Here is a 21,544-nt window from a genome sequence, read left to right as displayed (position 1 = left end):
TTTGGATTTCCTGCAAGATGGTCTTCAGAAGGGTCTGTCCCTCAGTTCCATCAAGGTCCAAGTGGCAGCACTTTCCTGCTACGGTCCACGGAGTGACGGCAATAGCATTGCCACACACCCAGACGTTTCACGTTTCCTGAAAGGAGTCAAACACATTCGTCCACCACTGAAGTGGCCCATACCTCTGTGGAACCTCAACCTAGTTTTATACTTTCTAGCGGGACACGCCTTCCGTCCACTTCGAGGCCTTACCCTCCGTTTTTTAACCTTGAAGATGGTGTTCCTGCTGGCTGTTTGCTCCACGCGCCGTGTCTCCGAGCTACAAGCACTGTCTTGCCGTGATCCGTTTCTCCAAATCACGCCAGAAGCCATCCATCTTCGCACAGTCCCTTCCTTCTTACCCAAAGTAGTATCGCACTTCCACCTCAACCAAACCATCTCATTACCTACCACAGACGGTTTGAAGAAGTCAGAAGAAGGTCGAGTTCTACGCCATCTCGACATAGGCAGACTACTGCCCAGATACCTGGAAGTGTCCGAAGCAATACGAAAGACGGACCATCTGTTCGTTCTACACAGCGGGAAGAAGCAAGGGGAAGCAGCCTCAAGGGCAACTATCGCCCGCTGGGTCAAAGAAGCTATCAAGGCAGCCTACGTAGACGCGGGGAAACCACCGCCTCTACAGGTCAAGGCCCACTCTACCAGAGCGCAAGCGGCCTCTTGGGCAGAAACGAGGATGCTGTCGCCTGCTGAGATATGTAAAGCGGCAACGTGGTCCTCCCTCCATACCTTCTCCAGATTTTACCGTCTGGATGTCCAGGCCAGGGAGGACACAGCATTTGCGAGGGCAATCCTACACGGACCTCGGGCAGCCTCCCGCCCAGTCCGGGAGTAGCTTTGGTACATCCCACTTGTTTTGAGTCCATCTGCTATTCGCTAGGAAATGTAGAGATTACTTACCTGATAATCTCGTTTTCCTTAGTGTATGCAGATGGACTCAGCATCCCGCCTGGCTGCCAATATTCACGGGATTTCACAGGCTCAAGGTAAGCCATGTTTTAATACATAGGGCATCCACCCTGCCGGGTGTCGACGCCTTCCGGTTGAGCATCCTGGTGGTCTCCAGCTACCATCAACCGGTCAGGGTAATCCTGTGTAATTAATCAATCGGTCAGCACTCATAGAGCTATGACGGCTTTGCAAGGAAGATTACTGAATTGCTTCACTTCCTGTGGGGGTATATGTACCCGTGCTGACGTCAGATCCGTCTCCAACTGCTAGCACAAGCACACTATACCCACTTGTTTTGAGTCCATCTGCATACACTAAGGAAAACGAGATTATCAGGTAAGTAATCTCTACAATAAAATGCTAATAAAACAGGCTGAGAGAAAATTTGAGGAAACACTTGCCATGGGGGCAAAAAACTTTCTCAAGTACATTAAAATCAGAAAAAAAGGTACACGGAGAGAGGATAAAGCCATAGTAGAAAAACTTAAGGGGTTCTTTGTTTCAATCCTTACTACATAAAAACATAAGATATACCATACTGGGCCAAGTGTTTACTAATCCCAGTATCCTGTTTCCAGCAGTGGCCATTCAAAGGCACAAGTACCTGGCACGTATCTGAACATTAAATAGATGCTGGTAAAAAGCAGTGGCTATTCCTTATTAATAGCAGTTTCTAGACTTCTCTGCCTGGAACTTATCTATACTAGGACCATTCTTTGTATGTAATGATTCAGAGGAATTTAAATATCAATATAATCCAAGATGACAAAGAGCGGAGATGCTATTCTGCATATTTTTTACCATTTTCTCTTGGCTATTACTTCTGATTGATGATTTCCTTGATACTGACTTCGTTGGATTTCCTAATGGTGAAATGCAAGAGAAGATTCAGTTTTTCCATCTGGATCTCTCTTGCCATTGAGGGCCAGCCCGATGGATCGTTGCGTGCAATTCTTGGAATCTCTGGTATTGTTCTCTGGAGAGTCACCATTGGAAGTCCCAGAGTGAACAAATGTTTCCCTGTTTTTTCTGGCATGGAAATATCTTTAATCCTAGAGATGCGAATTGTTCCAATACAGCCGCACTGTACTGGAAACCTCTGCAGCTGAATTTCCTGCCCAGACATCATCCAATGATATTGATGCTGGAGCGGATGAAGGCAGAGCAGATAGGAATCCTGTGGGGACCTTGGCTCCCCAGCAAGCTTTACTCCGGGATGGCATGCAGCAAGGGAAAGCTCATATTTCAGACAGTTTTATTTCAAACTAGTATGCTCTTAAAGTAGTTTTTCAAAGTCACAATCCATTATTTCTCTGCATTTTTTTTAAAAATAAAATTAAAAACTGAAAAATGCTGCTTGCATAAGTATTCAGTCTCTGTGCTGTGGAAGCTCCAGGTTTACACAGATGAAAGATATTGCCCTAACAATTGGTTTAAAATTGGCCTCTACCAGTGAATTATTCAAAAGGTCAGCTTTTCTGCATAAATGACTACCTAATTCCAGTATCATTGTTCAGAATGTGAATCTGAACGAAAGCTATGAAAATAAAGACCAAAGAGCATTCTACGGAAATTAAAGGTAAAGTTATAGTCATGTACAAGATAGGAAAAAGGTACAAAATAATATCCAAGTGCTTGGATATCCCAATGAGCACTGTTGGATCAATTTTGAGTAAATTGAAGCTGCATCATACCACTTAGAAACTGTCTAGACAAGGCCATCCCTCAAAACTCAGTGACAGAGCAAGAAGGAGACTTGTGAGGGAAGCTACAGAGAGGCCAACATAAGAAAATGCCATACTGGGACAGACCAAGAGTCCATCAAGCCCAGCATCCTGTTTCCAACAGTGGTCAATCCAGGCCATAAGAACCTGGCAAGTACCCAAAAACTAAGTCTATTCCATGTTTCTGTTGCTAGTAATAGCAGTGGCTATTTTCTAAGTAAACTTGATTAATAGCAGGTAATGGACTTCTCCTCCAAAAACATATCCAATCCTTTTTTGAATCCAGCTACACTAACTCCCCTAACCATATACCCTGGCAACAAATTCTAGAGTTTAATTGTGTGTTGAGTGAAAAAGAACTTTCTCCGATTAGTTTTAAATATGCCACATGCTAACTTCATGGAGTGTACCCTAGTCTCTCTTATCCAAAAGAGTAAATAACCGATTCACATTTACCCTTTCTAGACCTCTCATGATTTTAAACACCTCTATCATATCCTCCCTCAGCTGTCTCTTCTCCAAGCTGAACAGTCCTAACCTCCTTAGTCTTTCCTCATAGGGGAGCTGTTCCATCCCCTTTATCATTTTGATTGCCCTTCTCTGTACCTTCTCCATCCCAAATATATCTTTTTTGAAATGCAGCAACCAGAATTGTACACAGTATTCAAGGTACGGTCTCACCATGGAGGGATACAGAGGCATTATGACATTTTCTGTTTTATTCACCATTCCCTTTCCAAATAATTCACAACATTGTTTTCTTTTTTGACTGCGGCAGCACACTGAACTGATGATTTCAATGTGTTATCCACTATGATGCTTAAATCTTTCTTGGGTGGTAGCTCCTATTATGGAACCTAACATTGTGTAACTATAGCATGGGTTATTTTTCCCTATATGCATTACCTTGCACTTATCCACATTACATTTCATCTGCCATTTTGATGCCCAATTTTCGAGTCTCACAAGGTCTTCCTGCAATTTATCACATTTTGCTAATGATTTAACTACTCTGAATAATTTTGTATCATCTGCAAATTTGATTACCTCTCTCGTCGTATTTCTTTCCAGATCATTTATAAATATATTGAAAAGTACAGGTCCCACTACAGATCCCTGAGGCACTCCACTGCCCACTCCCTTCAACTGAGAAAATTGTCCATTTAATCCTACTCTGTTTCCTGTCTTTTAGCCAGTTTGTAAGCCACGAAAGGACATCACCACCTATCCCAAGACATTTTACTTTTCCTAGAAGCCTCTCATGAGGAACTTTGTCAAACACCTTCTGAAATCCAAATACACTACATCTACCGGTTCACCTTTATCTACATCTTTATTAACTCCTTCAAAAAAAGTGAAGCAGATTTGTGAGGCAAGAATTGCCTTGGGTAAAGCCATGCTAACTTTGTTCCATTAAACCATGCCTTTCTATATTTTCTGTGATTTTGATCTTCAGAACACTTTCCACTATTTTTCCTGGCACTGAAGTCAGGCTAACTGATCTGTAGTTTCCTGGATTGCCCCTGGAGCCCTTTTTAAATATTGAGGTTACATTAGCCACCCTCCAGTCTTCAGGTACAATGGATGATTTTAATGATAGTTTACAAATTTTTACTAATAGGTCTGAAATTTCATTTTTGAGTTCTTCAGAACCCTAGGGTATATACCATCCAGTTCAGGTGATTTACTACTCTTCAGTTTGTCAGTCAGGCCTACCACATCTTCTAGGTTTACTGTGTGATTTGGTTCACCTCATCTGAATCATTACCTATGAAAACATCTCCAGTACGGGTATCTCCCCAACATCCTTTTCAGTAAACATCAAAGCAAAGAAATCCCATGTGTGTTGGGGAAGACTTTAGTGATATAATCTTTCCGTTATGGCCTTATCGTTTCTAAGTGCCCCTTTAAACCCTCGATCATCTAAAGGTCCAACTGACTCCCTCACAGGCTTTCTGCTTCGTATATATTTAAAAAAAGGTTTTTAGTGTGAGTTTTTGCTTCTACGGCCAACTTCTTTTCAAATTCTTTCATAGAATGTCGTACATTTAACTTGCCAACGCTTATGCATTATCCTATTTTCTTCTGTTGGATCCTTCTTCCAATTTTTGAATGGAGATCTTTTGGATAAAATAGCTTCTTTCACCTCCCCTTTTAACCATGCCGGTAATCGTTTTGCCTTCCTTCCACTTTTCTTAATGTGTGGAATACATCTGGACTGTGCTTCTAGGATGGTATTTTTTAAGTGTCCACGCCTCTTGCATACTTTTTACCTTTGTAGCTGCTCCCTTCAGTTTTTTTTTCTATTTTTCTCATTTTATCAAAGTTTCCCTTTTGAAAGTTTAGCACGAGAGCCGTGGATTTTCTTACTGTCCCCCTTCCAGTCATTAATTCAAATTTGATCATATTATGATCACTATTGCCAAGTGGCCCTACCACCGTTACCTCTTACCAAATCCTGTGCTCCACTGAGAATTAGATCTAAAATTGCTCACTGTCTCGTCTGTTCCTGAGCCAATTGCTCCATGAAACTTTAATTTATTCCATCCAGGAACTTTATCTCTCTAGCATGTCCCGATGATACATTTACTCAGTCAATATTGGAGTAATTGAAATCTCTCATTATTACCGCACTACCAGTTTGGATAGCTTCCCTAATTTCTCTTAGCATTTCACTCTCCGTCTCACCATCTTGGCCAAGTGGACAGTAGTATACTCCTATCACTATAGTCTTCCCCAACACACAAGGGATTTCTGCCCATAAAGATTCAATTGTGCATTTAGTCTCATGCAGAATGTTTGTCCTGTTGGACTCTATGCCATCCCGGACATAAAGCGCTACACCGCCTCTTGGGTGCTCCTCTCTGTCATTTCGATATAATTTGTACCCTGGTATAGCACTATCCCATTGGTTATCCTCCTTCCACCATGTGTCTGAGATGCCAACTAAGTCTGCTATAGATTCTAATTCTCCCGTCTTACTTCTTAGACTTCTGGCATTAGCATAGAAACATTTCAAAGTTTGTTTTTTGTTTTTATTTTCATTCTGCTTTTGAATTGATAGGGATAAGTTAGAATTTTTTAGCTCAGGTGAGTTTTTAGTTACAGGCACTGGACTACTTTTCTTATTTTGGGAACCTCACTGTCAGGATGCCATAATTCTATTGCGTCATTAGTATCCTTTGACTTTACCTCTCTCCGAACCATGTGCTGCTGAGCGACTGTCAGCTTTCCCCTTTGTTCTACACTATCTGCTTTTTAAAGGTTAGCACCAGCAGTCTGGTTCCACCCTGGTTAAGGTGGAGCCCATCCCTTCGGAAGAGACTCCCCCTTCCCCAAGAGGTTCCCCAGTTCCTTACAAAACTGAATCCCTCTTCCTTGCACTATCTTCTCATCCACGCATTGAGACTCCGGTGGTCTGCCTGCCTCTGGGGACCTGCATGTGGAACAGGGAGCATTTCAGAGAATGCTTCCCTGGAGGTTCTGGATTTAAGCTTTCTACCCAAGAGCCTAAATTTGGCTTCCAGAACCTCCCTCCCACATTTTCCTATGTCGTTGGTGCCCACATGTACCATGACAACTGGCTCTTCCCCAGCACTGTATAAAATCCTATCTAGGTGACGTGTGAGGTCCGCCACCTTCGCACCAGGTAGGCATTTTACCAGGCAATCCTCACGCCCACCAGCCCATCCAGCTGTTGTGTACATTCCTAATAATTGAATCACCAACAATGCGGCCGACCTAACCCTTCCCTCCAGGGCAGTAGGCGTTGGAGACACATTCTTGGTGCGAAAGGACAATGCACCACCTGGAGAGAGAGCAGGTCCTTGCTACAGAATCCTTTCCTGCTGCACCAGGTTGATGCTGTCCGATCATGAGACCTTCTTCCTCCAAGGCAGCACCAGGGCTGCCAGTCTGAAGTTGGGACATGGCTACTATATCCCTGAAGGTCTCATCTATATACCTCTCTGTCTGCTTCAGGTCCTCCGGGTCTGCCTCTCTAGCCTCCAGAGATCGGACTCGTTCTCTGAGAGACAGGAGCTCTTTGCATCGCATGAACATGTAAAATTTCTCACCGGCAGGTAAAAAATCATACATGTGACACTTGATGCAAAAGACTGGGAAGCCCCCCTCTTGCTGCTGGACTGCTGCCTTCATCTCAGATTTGTTCAGTTCATAGTTAAGTTTTAGGTTGCTATGGGAGTAGGACTGTATCTAATTAGCGTCCTTTAAATGTATTAGTGAATTCACTATATGTCTGAAGTGGCCTACAGGGGAATGATCAAACTCTCAATAAGGTGTGGGAAATTTGTGAAGTGAAGTTAAAAGACTTTTTTTTTTTTTTTTTACTGTGAAAATGGCACATGCCTTTAAAATATATGATGAGCTAGGGGGGGTGGGAGGGCTGGGAAATACAAGCAGTCTAACTTCTGTTTATTCGCTGCTTTACTGACTATTAAAAGCACAAACACACAAAATAATATTCCTCAATAGTTAACTTCACCCCAATACTTTAAAAAAAGCAAATTTCCCAAGCAAAACTTACTGATTCCTTTCAGCCACCAGCAAGTTGATCCTCTCCTCTCAGTATTCCCTCAGTCACTTTGAAGGAACTAGAGTTCAGTGGCTGAGACTGTGCACCAGTCATATCAATAGCTCTGCATACACCCTAGCGTGCATGGGAGGTGGCTAGAAAGAATCCATTACTGAAAAAAAAAAACACATCAAAGCATGTCTGGGGATTGCCAGATAGCATCAGAGTGACCCAGTGAAAATTTCGGATAAGGGTGTTTGGTGAGATGAGACAAATGGAGCTTTTTGGCTAAAATTTGTAACACTGTGGTAGATTTTAAAAGGTGCGCGCGGTTGCCAGTGTGCGCACATGGACATGCGGATTTTATAGCATGTGCGCGCATGTTATAAAATCTGTGGGCCACTCTCACATGCGCGCCGGATTTTATAATCTGCGCACGGTGGGGGGGGGGGGGGGGATTTTACCAAACTATGCAAGGCGACGCAATCGAGCCTCCCCTAGTTCCCTCTCAGCCTACTTCAATTAAGCAGCGGCCTGGGGGGGAAATTCCCTACCACCTGCCTAACCTTCCAATCCTTTCCCCTCTCCACCCCGACCTCTACCCCCTACTAAGTAAAATTATTTTTATTATTTTGTTACTTACTGCTCTGTTGGCCTCCATCCCACCCCATCCAGCCCCCTCAGCCATTCCTTTTTTAGAGCCTGGCAATTGTGCGCATGTAGCTAGATCCTTTTGAAAATGCGTGCAGTGCATGCAGGGCCCAGCCACATGCATAAGTGCCGATATTTGCACGCGTAGCCCTTTTAAAATCCACCCGTATGTGTAGCGGAAACCTAACACTGCCCATTCCTCAGCAAACACGATCCCAGCAGTAGACTGGAAAATTGGGCATCCAAATGGCAGATGAAATTTAATGTGGATAAGTGCAAGGTGATGCATATAGGGAAAAATAACCCATGCTATAATTACACAATGTTGGGTTCCATATTAGGTGCTACAACCCAAGAAAGAGATCTAGGGGTCATAGTGGATAACACATTGAAATCGTCGGTGCAGTGTGCTGCGGCAGTCAAAAAAGCAAACAGAATGTTGGGAATTATTAGAAAAGGAATGGTGAATAAAACAGAAAATGACATAATGCCTCTGTATCGCTCCATGGTGAGACCGCACCTTGAATATTGTGCACAATTCTGGTCGCCGCATCTCAAAAAAGATATAATTGCGATGGAGAAGGTACAGAGAAGGGCTACCAAAATGATAAGGGGAATGGAACAACTCCCCTATGAGGAAAGACTAAAGAGGTTAGGACTTTTCAGCTTGGAGAAGAGACGACTGAGGGGGGGATATGATAGAGGTGTTTAAAATCATGAGAGGTCTAGAACGGGTAGATGTGAATCGGTTATTTACTCTTTCGGATAGTAGAAAGACTAGGGGGCACTCCATGAAGTTAGCATGGGGCACATTTAAAACTAATCAGAGAAAGTTCTTTTTTACTCAACGCACAATTAAACTCTGGAATTTGTTGCCAGAGAATGTGGTTAGTGCAGTTAATATAGCTGTGTTTAAAAAAGGATTGGATAAGTTCTTGGAGGAGAAATCCATCACCTGCTATTAAGTTCACTTAGAGAATAGCCACTGCCATTAGCAATGGTAACATGGAATAGACTTAGTTTTTGGGTACTTGCCAGGTTCTTATGGCCTGGATTGGCCACTGTTGGAAACAGGATGCTGGGCTTGATGGACCCTTGGTCTGACCCAGTATGGCATTTTCTTATGTTCGTCTTATGTTCTTAGAGTATGGGGGTGGCAGCATCATGTTATAGGGATGCTTTTCCTCAGCGGTGTCTGGGCATCTTGTTTGGATACGCTGCAGGTGAATTTCTTGATCATAGAATGAAAAGTTTGTAGTTTTTATTCGGCTTATTTCTATTTTATTTATTTATTTATTTATTTGAAACAACTTTTATTCCACCTATATCGGAGAACCATGCTAGGCAGATTACAAACAAACAAAACAATTTCAAATTAACATTAAAACAAAGTACAGTATATTAATGCATCTTCATAATATAATATTCCATGCTATTAAACAGAGCCGACATCCAGTATTTACAGTTTATTAAACATGAAGGCTTTTAGCTGCTTACGAAAGATAGTAATTTCCTCAGTTGCTCTCAAATAATCAAAGCATTGCAAAAAATGGGACCAGTCACTTGAAAGGTACATGTACATGTCTCAACTAAATGAGCTGCCTGTGCAGAGGGCATCTCTAATAAAAAATTTGCCTTGAGAATGTAATTTACAACAGGGCAAGTACATTTTTATTAAGTTGTCAAATTAGTTCCACAAATTTTAATATTTTAAATATTGTTAGTATTTTAAATTCACTTATGTTCTTATGTTCTTACTTCGTTTATTGACATGCAGTCAGTGCAAGGAAGATAGCAACAGGGAATCATTATCCCATCTGTGGCTGCCAAAGATCAAACTGGCCACATAATTTTGCAGGTCCTGTAATGGCTGAGCAGAAGAAACTGGAAGCCCCATGAGGAGGGAATTACAGTAGTCAATTACGGACAGAACAAAAGGTTGTACAGCTGTCTGAAAGTCATTAAAAGTCATTTTAAATGCCTTATTCTCACAGGACAAGCAGGATGGTTGTCCTCACAAATGGGTGACATCGAGGATGGAGCCCAACCATGGAAAACTTCTGTCAAAGTTTCAGGAACTTTGACTGGCCCCTACTGGGCATGCCCAGCACGGCACTAACCCTGCAGCCAGCAGGGGTCTCCCTTCAGTCTTCTTTTTTCCGCGCAGCAGTAGCCACGCGGTTAAGGAGCTCTTACCACATTCCTGACAGGAATTTCTTCAACTAATTTCTTGAAGAAAAATTTGCCCCTCAGGGGTTTCCCCTCTTCAAATTTTGCTCCGCGGTACTTCGGTAAGTTTTTGCCGTCGTTTTTGTCGACTACCGTCGAGTTTGGCCCTCGAGGCCTGTTGGCAGTCGACCGTCCCGCAGCTAAATTTTTCGCCTATGGCCATGGCGTCGGGGTTCCGTCGGTGCCCGGACTGTACACGTACTATGTCCATCACAGACCCACATAGAATCTGTGTTTTGTGTTTAGGGAGCGAGCATGATGTCCTGACTTGCACCAAATGTGCCCTAATGACACCAAAAGGTCGCAAAGCCAGAATGGAGAAAATGAGACTCCTTTTCCATGCCCACACTCCGACGCCATCGATTGCATTGACGTCATCGGAATCGGCACCGTCGAAATTTCACCATCGTCGACAGCCTCCCGGTGACCGCCTGCCATCGACGTCTCCGCGGCCATCGACTCCCGTCCCTTCCCCCGAAGATCGCAGGGATCTGAGAGAAAAACATCGCCATCGACGTCACAAGTCTCGGACTGTCGAGGAATCGAAGTCATCGACCTCAGTACTGTCCGAGCCTCCTCCGAAGAAGTCTCGACCAGAAGTGGCACCGTCCACTCCTGTCTCGCAGACACCGAAGCAACCCTCACCCCTTCGGGGTTTGGGAGCCGCGACTCCACCGGTGACGGTGGTCCCCTCCGGCTCAGCCTCAGCCTCCCTCTCCCGTGGAGCCGGGTATTGTTACCCCAGGTCTCCAGGTAGAACTGGACCAGCTGGTCCAGGAGACCATCGACAAGCTGATGCAACGGTTCCAGACTCCTCCGGCACAGAGAGTGGAACCGGTCACCGACCCGATTCCAGCAGCACTGGCACCGCTGCTTGCCCGGATGGAAGCGCTTATGACTGCCCTTCCTCCGGTGATACCCGGGTCTCCGACAGCTATCTCATCAAGTGGAGAAACACCGTACCGAATTCCCCCTTCGGGGGGTAGTACCATCGGTACCATGTCGTCCCTCGCCACCGATACATTCCACGGGGGCGATACGCACATCAGCTCCATTGAGAATTTCGATGCCGACACCGATTCCTTCGATGCCGGCACCGGCACCGATGCTATCGAGGACCTTCTCGATACCCCCAACAATTCCTTTGAGTTTCTCGGAGCCTCAGCCGGGGCCTTCAGGTATCCAACCCCCTCATGGTCCTACAGGTCAGCAACCTGATCCTTACGACACCTGGGGTGATGATACCTCCACAGACACTGATGATTTGCCTTTACCACCCTCTCCTGCGGGGAGTAGAAAGCGTTCTCCTCCTGAGGACCTCTCTTTCATAAATTTCGTGAAGGAAATGTCGGAGTTGGTCCCTTTTCAGCTTCAATCGGAACAAGATGACAGGCACCAGATGATGGAGTTGCTCCAATTCTTGGATGCCCCTAAAGTCATCACTTCTATTCCAATTCATCAGGTTTTTCTGGACCTTCTAAAAAAGAATTGGGAATCTCCTGGATCTGTTGCTCCAGTAAACAAAAAAGCTGACTCTACCTATCTTGTACAGTCAGCACCTGGCTTTCAGAAACCTCAGCTAGACCACCACTCTGTTGTGGTAGAATCAGCTCAAAAGAAAGCTGAAAGAATAAAGCCACATTCTTCCATACCTCCTACTAAGGAAAATAAATTCCTAGATAGTATAGGTAGGAAAGTATACCAAGGAGCCATGCTAGCTTCCAGAATAGCCTCTTATCAGCTATATATGACCCAGTACAATAGGGTCATTCTTAAACAGATTCAGGAGTACTCAGATACCTTACCAGAGCAGTTCCAACCACAACTTCAATCCCTACTAAATAAAGGTTTTGAAGCTGGGAAGCATGAGATAAGAACAGCTTACGACATCTTTGATGCTTCCACCAGACTTTCTGCTATGGCCATTTCTGCAAGATGCTGGGCTTGGCTCAAGTCATCTGACCTTCGTCCGGAGGTACAGGACAGGCTCTCTGACCTGCCCTGTCTAGGGGATAATTTGTTTGGTGAGCAAATTCAGCAAATTGTTGCTGAATTGAAGGATCATCATGAGACACTTAAACAGCTCTCATCCATTCCTTCTGACTTACCTTCTAAACAGCCGTTCAAGAAGGACCCAAAAAAGTCCTTCTTCTATCCATGGAAGTATTATCCCCCACAAACCAAGTCTAGGTCTGCGAGGCCTTACCATAAATCTCAGCCTCGCCAGTCTCGAAAACAAAAGCCTGCAGCAGCTCCGCAACCTGGCTCTGCATCGGGTTTTTGACTTTCAATTAGAGAGCAGTTGCCAAATCCCTCTTCCAACCATACCAGTAGGAGGTCGCTTAAGCCACTTTCTAGAAAAATGGCATCTCACCACAGATCAATGGGTGATAGCGATAATTGCACATGGTTACCACCTCAACTTCCTGACTCTTCCTTCGGACTCCCCACCCATGCAGGCGTGGGGACTCACCGATCACTCTGTTCTTCTAGAGCAGGAAGTTTCCCTTCTCCTCCAGTCAAACGCTATAGAACCCGTTCCTCCCTCACAACAAGGACTAGGGTGCTACTCCAGGTACTTCCTGATCCCAAAAAAGTCAGGAGGACTTCGACCAATCCTGGACTTACGAGCCCTCAACAAGTACCTTCACAGAGAGAAGTTCAAGATGGTAACCCTGGGCTCGCTTCTCCCTCTGCTGCAAAGAGGGGACTGGCTCTGCTCTCTAGACCTAAAAGACGCCTATACTCACATTGCGATAACTCAACCTCATCGCAAATACCTCCGTTTTTTAGTAGGCCGAAATCACTATCAATACCGAGTGCTCCCTTTCGGCCTGGCATCCGCACCACGAGTTTTCACCAAATGCCTTGTGGTAGTTGCAGCATTTCTCAGGAAGGAAGGTGTCCACGTCTACCCCTATCTGGACGACTGGTTAATCAGGGCCCCAACCCAGCAAATCGCTCGGTCCTCCCTGACCCTGACAATTCAAACACTACTTTCTCTAGGGTTTCTTGTCAATTATGAGAAATCCTACTTAATCCCATCTCAAACCTTATCCTTCATTTGGGCAGACTTGGATACCTTACAGGCAAAAGCCTTCCTTCCTCATCAACAACTCCAAATCCTTGTGTCCCTAGCTTGCCAGTTACAGTCTCAACGCACAGTAACAGCTCGACAATTCCTCATTCTCCTGGGACACATGGCCTCCTCAGTTTGTGTCTCCCATGGCCCGCCTGGCCATGAGAGTCATGCAATGGACTCTGAGATCACAATGGATCCAAGCTGTTCAGCCTCCGTCCTCCATTGTTCGCATCACCGATGCGCTCCGTCTGTCTCTTGTCTGGTGGAAAACTCAATCCAACCTCCTATAGGGCTTGCCTTTTCACCCACCAGATCCTCAAATAATTCTCACAACCGACGCTTCCAACGTCTGTTGGGGAGCTCATGTAAACAATTTACAAACCCAAGGATTCTGGTCTCCAGAGGAAGCCAAATACCAGATCAACTTCCTGGAACTTCGAGCAATACGGTATGCTCTCAGGACTTTTCAAGATTGCCTATCGAACCACGTAATCTTGATTCAGACGGACAACCAGGTGGCCTTGTGGTACATAAACAAGCAGGGGGGCACAGGTTCCTTTCTTTTGTGCCAGGAAGCTGCGCAGATTTGGGCAGAAGCCCTCTCCCGCTCCATGTACCTCAGAGCCACCTACTTGCAGGGAGTGAACAATGACTTGGCAGACAAGCTGAGTCGTGTCTTTCACCCACACGAGTGGTCCCTCAATCCCTTGGTAGCAACCACTCTGTTCCAACAATGGGGTTATACCCACATAGACCGCTTTGCGTCCCCTCAGAACCACAAAGTGGACAATTACTGCTCTCTCATTCAGAGCCAGTACTCTCAGCCCAGGGATGCATTCTCCCTCACGTGGACAACCGGTCTGCTTTATGCATTCCCTCCACTTCCTCTTCTGTCGAAGACTCTCGTGAAGCTCCGTCAGGACAGGGGAACCATGATCCTGATAGCACCGCACTGGCCACGCCAAGTGTGGTTTCCCATACTCCAGGATCTCTCCATCCGCAGGCACATTCCTCTGGGACAGGACCCACATCTGGTCACTCAAAACGACGGATGCCTCCTCCATCCCAACCTCCAAGCCTTGTCCCTGACGGCATGGATGTTGAAAGGTTAGTCCTTCAACCATTTAACCTTTCGGATTCAGTTTCTCGTGTCCTGATCGCTTCACGAAAGCCTTCCACAAGAAAATCTTATTCATACAAATGGAAAAGGTATACATCATGGTGCACTTCTCAGTCCCTTGATCCCCTTTCCTGTCCAATTTCCAAATTCTTGGACTATCTCTGGCTTTTATCAGAATCAGGTCTAAAGACCTCTTCCATTAGAATGCATGTCAGTGCGGTAGCCACCTTCCATAAAGGTATCGGGGGTGTCCCTATTTCAGTAGAACCCCTTGTAACACACTTTCTTAAAGCTTGCTCCATTTGAAGCCACCTTTACATCCTCCGGCCCCATCTTGGGACCTTAATTTGGTTCTTGGTCGCCTTATGAAACCACCTTTCGAACCTCTTCACTCCTGTGACCTAAAATATCTCACATGGAAAGTGTTATTCCTTTTGGCTATCACTTCGGCTCGCAGGGTTAGTGAACTAAAGGCCTTAGTTACCTATCCGCCTTACACTAAACTCCTGCAGGACTGGGCGGTACTCCGCACTCACCCTAAGTTTTTGCCTAAGGTAGTTTCGGAGTTTCATATTAATCAATCCATCATACTACCTATCTTCTTTCCCAGGCCCCACTCCAACTCCGGGGAACAGGCTCTGCATACCCTTGACTGTAAACGGGCTCTAGCATTCTATCTAGACCGTACACTAGCCCACAGAAAGAGCACTCAATTATTCGTCTCTTTCCATCCTAACAAGTTAGGGCAACCTGTGGGTAAGCAGGCTCTTTCTTCCTGGTTGGCGGACTGCATCTCCTTCTGCTATCAGCAAGCTGGCATTCCTTTCCAAGACTGTGTTAAAGCACACTCTGTGAGGGCCATGGCAACTTCAGTAGCACACCTTCGATCGGTGCCGCTTCCTGACATCTGCAAGGCTGCCACCTGGAGTTCCCTCCATACATTTGCAGCCCATTATTGCCTGGACAAAGCTGGAAGACAGGATTCCATCTTCGGCCAGTCTGTCTTGCGTAACCTTTTTCCAGCATAAGGTACCAACACCCTTCCACCTTCCCGGTAGGGTGCGGATGCTCTCTACCAAATTACACCCCAGTTGTGCCTGTTGCACGCCGTTGGGTACATTTGGTGCACGATAGGACATCCTCAGCTCGGTACTCATCCATTTGTGAGGACAACCATCCTGCTTGTCCTGTGAGAAAGCAAATGTTGCTTACCTGATGTAACAGGTGAGCTCACAGGACAGCAGGATGTTAGTCCTCATGAAACCCGCCCGCCACCCCGCGGTGTTGGGTTCGTTTTTTTATTATGTTATTTTTTGGCACTGCCTGTAGCTTTGAAACAAGACTGAAGGGAGACCCCTGCTGGCTGCAGGGTTAGTGCCATGCTGGGCATGCCCAGTAGGGGCCAGTCAAAGTTCCTGAAACTTTGACAGAAGTTTTCCGTGGTTGGGCTCCATCCTCGATGTCACCCATTTGTGAGGACTGACATCCTGCTGTCCTGTGAGAACACCTGTTACATCAGGTAAGCAACATTTGCTATATCTGTAATTTATAAAAACTAGTACGAAGAGTCTGCTGAATGTGAGGATGAAAGGAAAGCCTGCAATCAAACATAAAGCCTTTTATGGACAAAATACTTCAAATTAACACAGACTCTCATAATTATAAGAGAAGTGATCTCTTGTTTAGTGAAGTAATCAGGGTTTCTAGAGAAGGAAATAACTTTGTTTAACTTAAGATGATTAGCGGACATCCATTTCTTGTAAGGAACCAACTACAGGAAAATACAGCTGCAAATCATCTGCATACATTTGAAGTGTAATTGACCGCTGATCTAATATAGACTACAGAGGTGACATATATATACATTGAATAATGCAGCTGACAACAAGGAACCTTGAATGATAATACAACAAACCAATCAGAGGTAGACTCGGCAATCCTAACTTGTTGCTCTCTTTGATTAGATAAGATTTACACCAGCTATGCCACCCAACCCAGTTGTTTTAAGACTATTCAAAATTATATGATGGCAGACTGTTGAAAGCTGCCCTTGATCAAATTCATGAAGTTGATAATTAGTCACAGAAATTAAGTTTCTGTACTCGTGTTTTTGTCAAAAAATCACAGTGGCTGTGATACAGGATGTTATTTTCACACATGAAATCAGAAAATTGACTGTAAACTAATTTTTCCTTTAATTTCCCAAGGGTAGATTTGAAATTGGGCGAAAACTGACTGGAGACTCTGACATGATGGCCCATTTGACAGTTTGAACTACTGCTCTTTTAAGAGCAGCAGGAACATATCCTTCAGATAATGACAAATTATAAACTGAACTCAAAAAATCCAAAAAATCATCCCTCGAAAGATATAATGAGAATGGACAAGGATCCAGAAAACAATTTGAATTCCTTGGCTGACTCAAATACTGTTTGACTTTGGTCTTCCCAGTATTTTGAAATGAGTCACATAAAGAAACAATTGGCGAGGGAGAGGAAAAACAGGTTGTTAGAGAAAAATCAGCTTTAAGTTCATCTAACTAACTTTGCTCCCTAAATGAGTGGCAAATTAATCAGGAAAAAACTTTAAATTATCCAATTTCTGTGTACCATCTACATATTCTTAATAGTACCGAACAGTTCTTATGGCTGATTTGAAAATTTTTGTGGTTTTGAAGTTTTATAAGCAGCATGAGCATTCACATACTGTTTATATCTAGACAAGCTGTTAAGCCCGTTAAAACAGATGAGATTCCATCGGTCAGACCAGCACGGTTAGAGCCGCTCTGTTCTCCACAACTTCTTACCCTTCCCACTTACTTATATCCTCTTCCCTTTTCCTTCCTTCCCCTCTCACCTTCCCTTTCCTTCCCCTCAACTTCCCTTTCCTTCTCCTCTCCCTCAGCCCTCCTCCACTCCCTCTTTTTCTCTTATCCACAGCTTTACCCTTCCCACTTACGCACTCAAATCCTCTTCCTTCCATCCCTCTCATCTTCCCTTTCCTTCCCACCTCCTCCACAACCCCTTCCCTCTCCCTCAGCCCTCCTCCACTGCCTCTTTTATGTTCTCCAGAACGTCTTACCCTACCACTTGCGCACGGACATCCTCTTCCTTCCATCTCTCTCATCTTCCCTTTCCTTCCCCTCCCACCTCCTCCACAACCCCTTCCCTCTCCCTCAGACCTCCTCCACTGCCTCTTTTTATGTTCTCCAGAACGTCTTATCCCTACCACTTACGCACTCACATCCTCTTCTTCCATCCCCTCTCATCTTACCTTTCCTTCCTCTCTCGCCTCATCCAGAACCCCTTCCCTGGACGGCGCAGATGGGAAATCTTCGGGAGTCTGTCTCTCACGCGCCTCACCACCGGGCTCATTGCTGGCACACCTGATGCTTGGATACCGTCGCCACTGCACCATGGGAGGTCTCCTGGGTGTGTCTCTCTCACGCGCCTCACCACTGGTCTCGTTGCTGGCCCGCCCGACGCTTGGATACCACCGCCGCTGCTCCTTCCCGGTGCTTCCAAGGCAGCCCTCACACGGCTCCATTTCCTCCCAGCGCCATGTTGCTCCATTCTGACCGACGTGCTCTCTTGCCCGCGCATGCGCCTAAGAGCTGCTCTCTACTGCGCATTTGTGGGCCGTCGATCAGAGCCCATTTATATTGTAGATAAAGTCGTTTGGCCTATATCTCACCATTCACAATCCCTGTTCAGTTCATTCACTCCTCCCCCTTACCAAACCCTCTTCTTCACCTGGTGCCCCTCCTACAAACCCCTTGCTCACCTCAGGATACTCTCTCCTTCCCACAAACTCTTCATTTACTCCTGTGCATGCCTCTCCCCAACAAAACTCTTACCCCAGTTCCCTCTTTCCCCATACCCCACAAAACTCTCACCCCAGCCACCACTTCCACCCCAACGGAACCCTTCACGCACCCCAGTTCACTCTCTCAGCAACACCACAAAGTCCCACCTTTCCCCAGTTAACTCACTGCCCCCTCCCTATGGTTCCTGCAATCTCCATTCTGTGTATTTACTCCCCCTGACCCTCATGATCCTAAGTTCACACTTTCTCTGCCCCACCCATATTCCCTAGCTCACCTATTCTGATGACTGTAAATGAGGAGGAGGAGGGCAGCCTTGTAGCACCCCTGGCGCGTCCTCCCTCCTGTACTTTGGACCATGTGGCAAAAAGTGCCTGATGTTGCTTGGGTTGTTTGGTCAGTAGCAGATACACAGGTTAAAATCAAACAAATGTGAAAATGAGATATATTTTATTTTATTATGTGCATTAGCAAAACGTATATAGAAACATACAGAGCCTCTCTATAAACTAAATTGACAGTATATTAGACATCTCCTGTTGCTGGTCATCCCAAGACTCCATCCTGCGATGGCTGAAGAAGCTTGCAGGTTGGCCACTGCTGATCCCATCCTGCAGCGGCCAAAGAGGGAAAGGTCCACCAGAGGATCCCATTCCTCAGTGGCCAAAGGAGAGGGCTGCTGCAGACCCCATCACATGTCAGATGATGAAGGGATCTGTGGTGGCTGAAGAAGAAGCCATATGTATGTGTGAGTGGGGGAGCTTATGTTTATGTACGTGTTTGTATTTGTTTATGTATATGTGAGTATTTGTATGTGTGTATATGGTGGAGCCTATGTGTGCGAGTAGGAGCCTGTGTGTGCGTGTTGGGCAGCCTTTGTATGAGTGTTTATAATGTATAAATATGTGTATATGAGCGTATGTGTGTATGAGTGTGTGATTGTGGGAGCCTGTGTGGATATTGGGGGGGGGGGCGCTACGTATTTCTGTGTGTTTGTGGCACAGCATAAACAAAAATACTCCAACTTGTACCCCGTCTTTCTCTGATGCCTGATGGCACTTTTTAGCCAAAAACCCCAACCCCAAATATATTATAAACTGTGCTACCGGCACTGCCTATGATCTAGTAAGTCTTTTCACTTTCTGATGAATTAAAAATAGTTATATTATACTATCTGCCTTTTGATTAACTTTATAGAATGTTGGAAGCAACATTCTGATTGAAGGCATTATTTGTATGAGAATTAATACATCAGAGGGATATTAAATGCTGTAAAAATTCACTTTTCCTGCAATATTCAACATAGATAACTAAATAACATGACAAAAGGAATCTTTTCATCTAGTAGTATAATTAGTGCTTTTAAGTGAGCTTACTTACACGTAATGAGATTTCTGTATGCATATGCAGTGTATGTTGGTTGTGATTCAAGGTGAGATTTCTGTGGAAGAGAAATGAGCCCAAAGGAGGTTTCTAGGAAAGAGACAGGAGAGATCTTTAGACTGTGTCATTCCCAGAAGCTTTATTTTGGTTCATATGCAGCCTTAATCGGAAGATTTTTGTTTTATTCATTTTAATTTAACGATGCCTATTTTGGTAATCTTAAAATTTTATAAATGCTGTTCTGCCCCTTAAATATATACATGCAATGCTGCAAGTCTCTGTTCATTTTCAGATACCTGGTTCACTGTCTGCAGTCTGAACTGAACAATTATATGCCTGCATTTCTTGATGATCCAGAAGAAAACAACTTGCAAAGACCTAAAATAGGTGAGATTTTTTAAAATGCTTTTTAGTACTAAAAAATCTTTCAGGTGAATTTTCAAAGGAATTAAAATGTAACATACTATTGTAGCCATTTTCGAAAGCCATTTACCCATAATAAGTTCGCTTAATGCAGGAAAACCTATTGACAATTCAATGGCATAATTTGTAGCAATTACTTACATGGGTAAAGTGGATTTACACATGCACCCTGTTTAAAGCATGTAAGTAGTTTTGAAAATCAAGCCCTCTGATTTTACACAAAAATTCTCCAGTTTAAAGTTCTTCATTATACTTTGAATTTAAAAAATGATTTGTGGGTATGAGTTTTGTGGCCTTAAAGCATGGGAATAATATTTCTAAGTAGAACCAAGCATAGTGGTGACAAGTGATATGTAAACATCCGTTTTTTATAATTATATCAGGTTTTCCTAAATTATGATGGAATGTGCTTACTGGGTACAAAGATAAGCACAAGTCAGCAGCTTAAATTGCATTCTATTTTATCCAACTATACCAGTCCAGGCCTTAATAATTGTTGTTGATTGACTGATTTTTTATATACCGACGTTCATGTACACCCATCACATCGGTTTACAAATAGTGTCAAATGTCGAATTATGAACATTTGTGATATAAAAGTATATAAATAATCCTAAATACATAAAATTCATAATAAAACAGACAAAATTAAATTAAACAATATTAACCTATTCATAACTATATGCAATAAGATTAAAATTAGAATTGAAATTAAAGACACAAAACTCAAGATTCAGTCAGGAAAGGCTTGTTTAAAAAGCCATGTTTTTATACCTTTCTTAAAAATCTTAATACTTGTTTCCAACCTTAATTATTGAGGCAGAGAGTTTGAGTTGTGGCCCAGCGATGGAGAGAGCTCTTTCTCTAACCGTATTCAAATGTGCAGTTTGTGGAGATGGGATTGGTAATATCCCCGTACCTGTAGAGCTTGTTGTCCTTAGTGGAATGTGAAAATGTAGGGCCGCGGTAAGCCATTCTACTTTGTCATTGTATAGAGTTTTATGAATTAGGTGAGTGCTTTATATTGAGTCCGGAATGTAATGCAGTTCTTTCAGGATTGGAGTGATATGTTCAGATTTTCGAGAGTTGGTCAGGATTCTTGCGGCTGAATGCTGAAAAAGTTGGAGTGGTCTAGTATGAGAGGTAGGTAGTCCCAGTAATACGGCATTGCAATAGTCCATCTTGGAGAAAATGAGAGCTTGTAAAACTGTCCTAAAATCATTTGTATATAAAAGAGGTTTGGTAGAATTGACCAGGTGATCTTTGTGTGAGAATCATTCTCTCTGACACAGACACACACTCAGTATATTGGTGGGTCTTTGTGTCTGAGAGAGAGTAAGTGTCTCTGTGTCAGTGTGTATAAGTTTCTGAAATCTAAAAATTTGGTTGTGACCGAGTGTGTGTGTGTGTCTGGCACTGGCTGGCAGTGTCATTACTTGTAAGTTGTTCAAGAGCCAGACCGGGAATCCAGGATATATTCTATAAGAGATATAAGCAAATGTGTAGGGGGCCCAACCAATTTGCATGGATGAAATGGGGTTTGCAGCTCTGCTCACCCCTGGTT

At 44.2% G+C, this 21,544-nt stretch overlaps 1 protein-coding gene across 21 annotated transcripts in view; it reads left to right on the top strand.

Moving 5' to 3' along the window:
* Positions 1-21,544, top strand: part of AFDN (afadin, adherens junction formation factor) — a 1,391,435-nt gene that overhangs the window by 635,098 nt on the left and 734,793 nt on the right. For all 21 annotated transcript variants that reach the window (XM_029594302.1, XM_029594301.1, XM_029594288.1 and 18 more), the window contains one exon: positions 19,850-19,944. In XM_029594302.1, the coding sequence (XP_029450162.1) occupies positions 19,850-19,944 (95 nt within the window). The remainder of the gene's footprint in view (positions 1-19,849; positions 19,945-21,544) is intronic.

The sequence above is a fragment of the Rhinatrema bivittatum genome, chromosome 3 (genome assembly GCF_901001135.1).
Source record: "Rhinatrema bivittatum chromosome 3, aRhiBiv1.1, whole genome shotgun sequence".
Lineage (NCBI taxonomy): Eukaryota > Metazoa > Chordata > Amphibia > Gymnophiona > Rhinatrematidae > Rhinatrema > Rhinatrema bivittatum.
The sequence above is the reverse complement of the archived record's forward strand: the minus strand, read 5'-3'. Positions and strand labels throughout refer to the sequence as shown.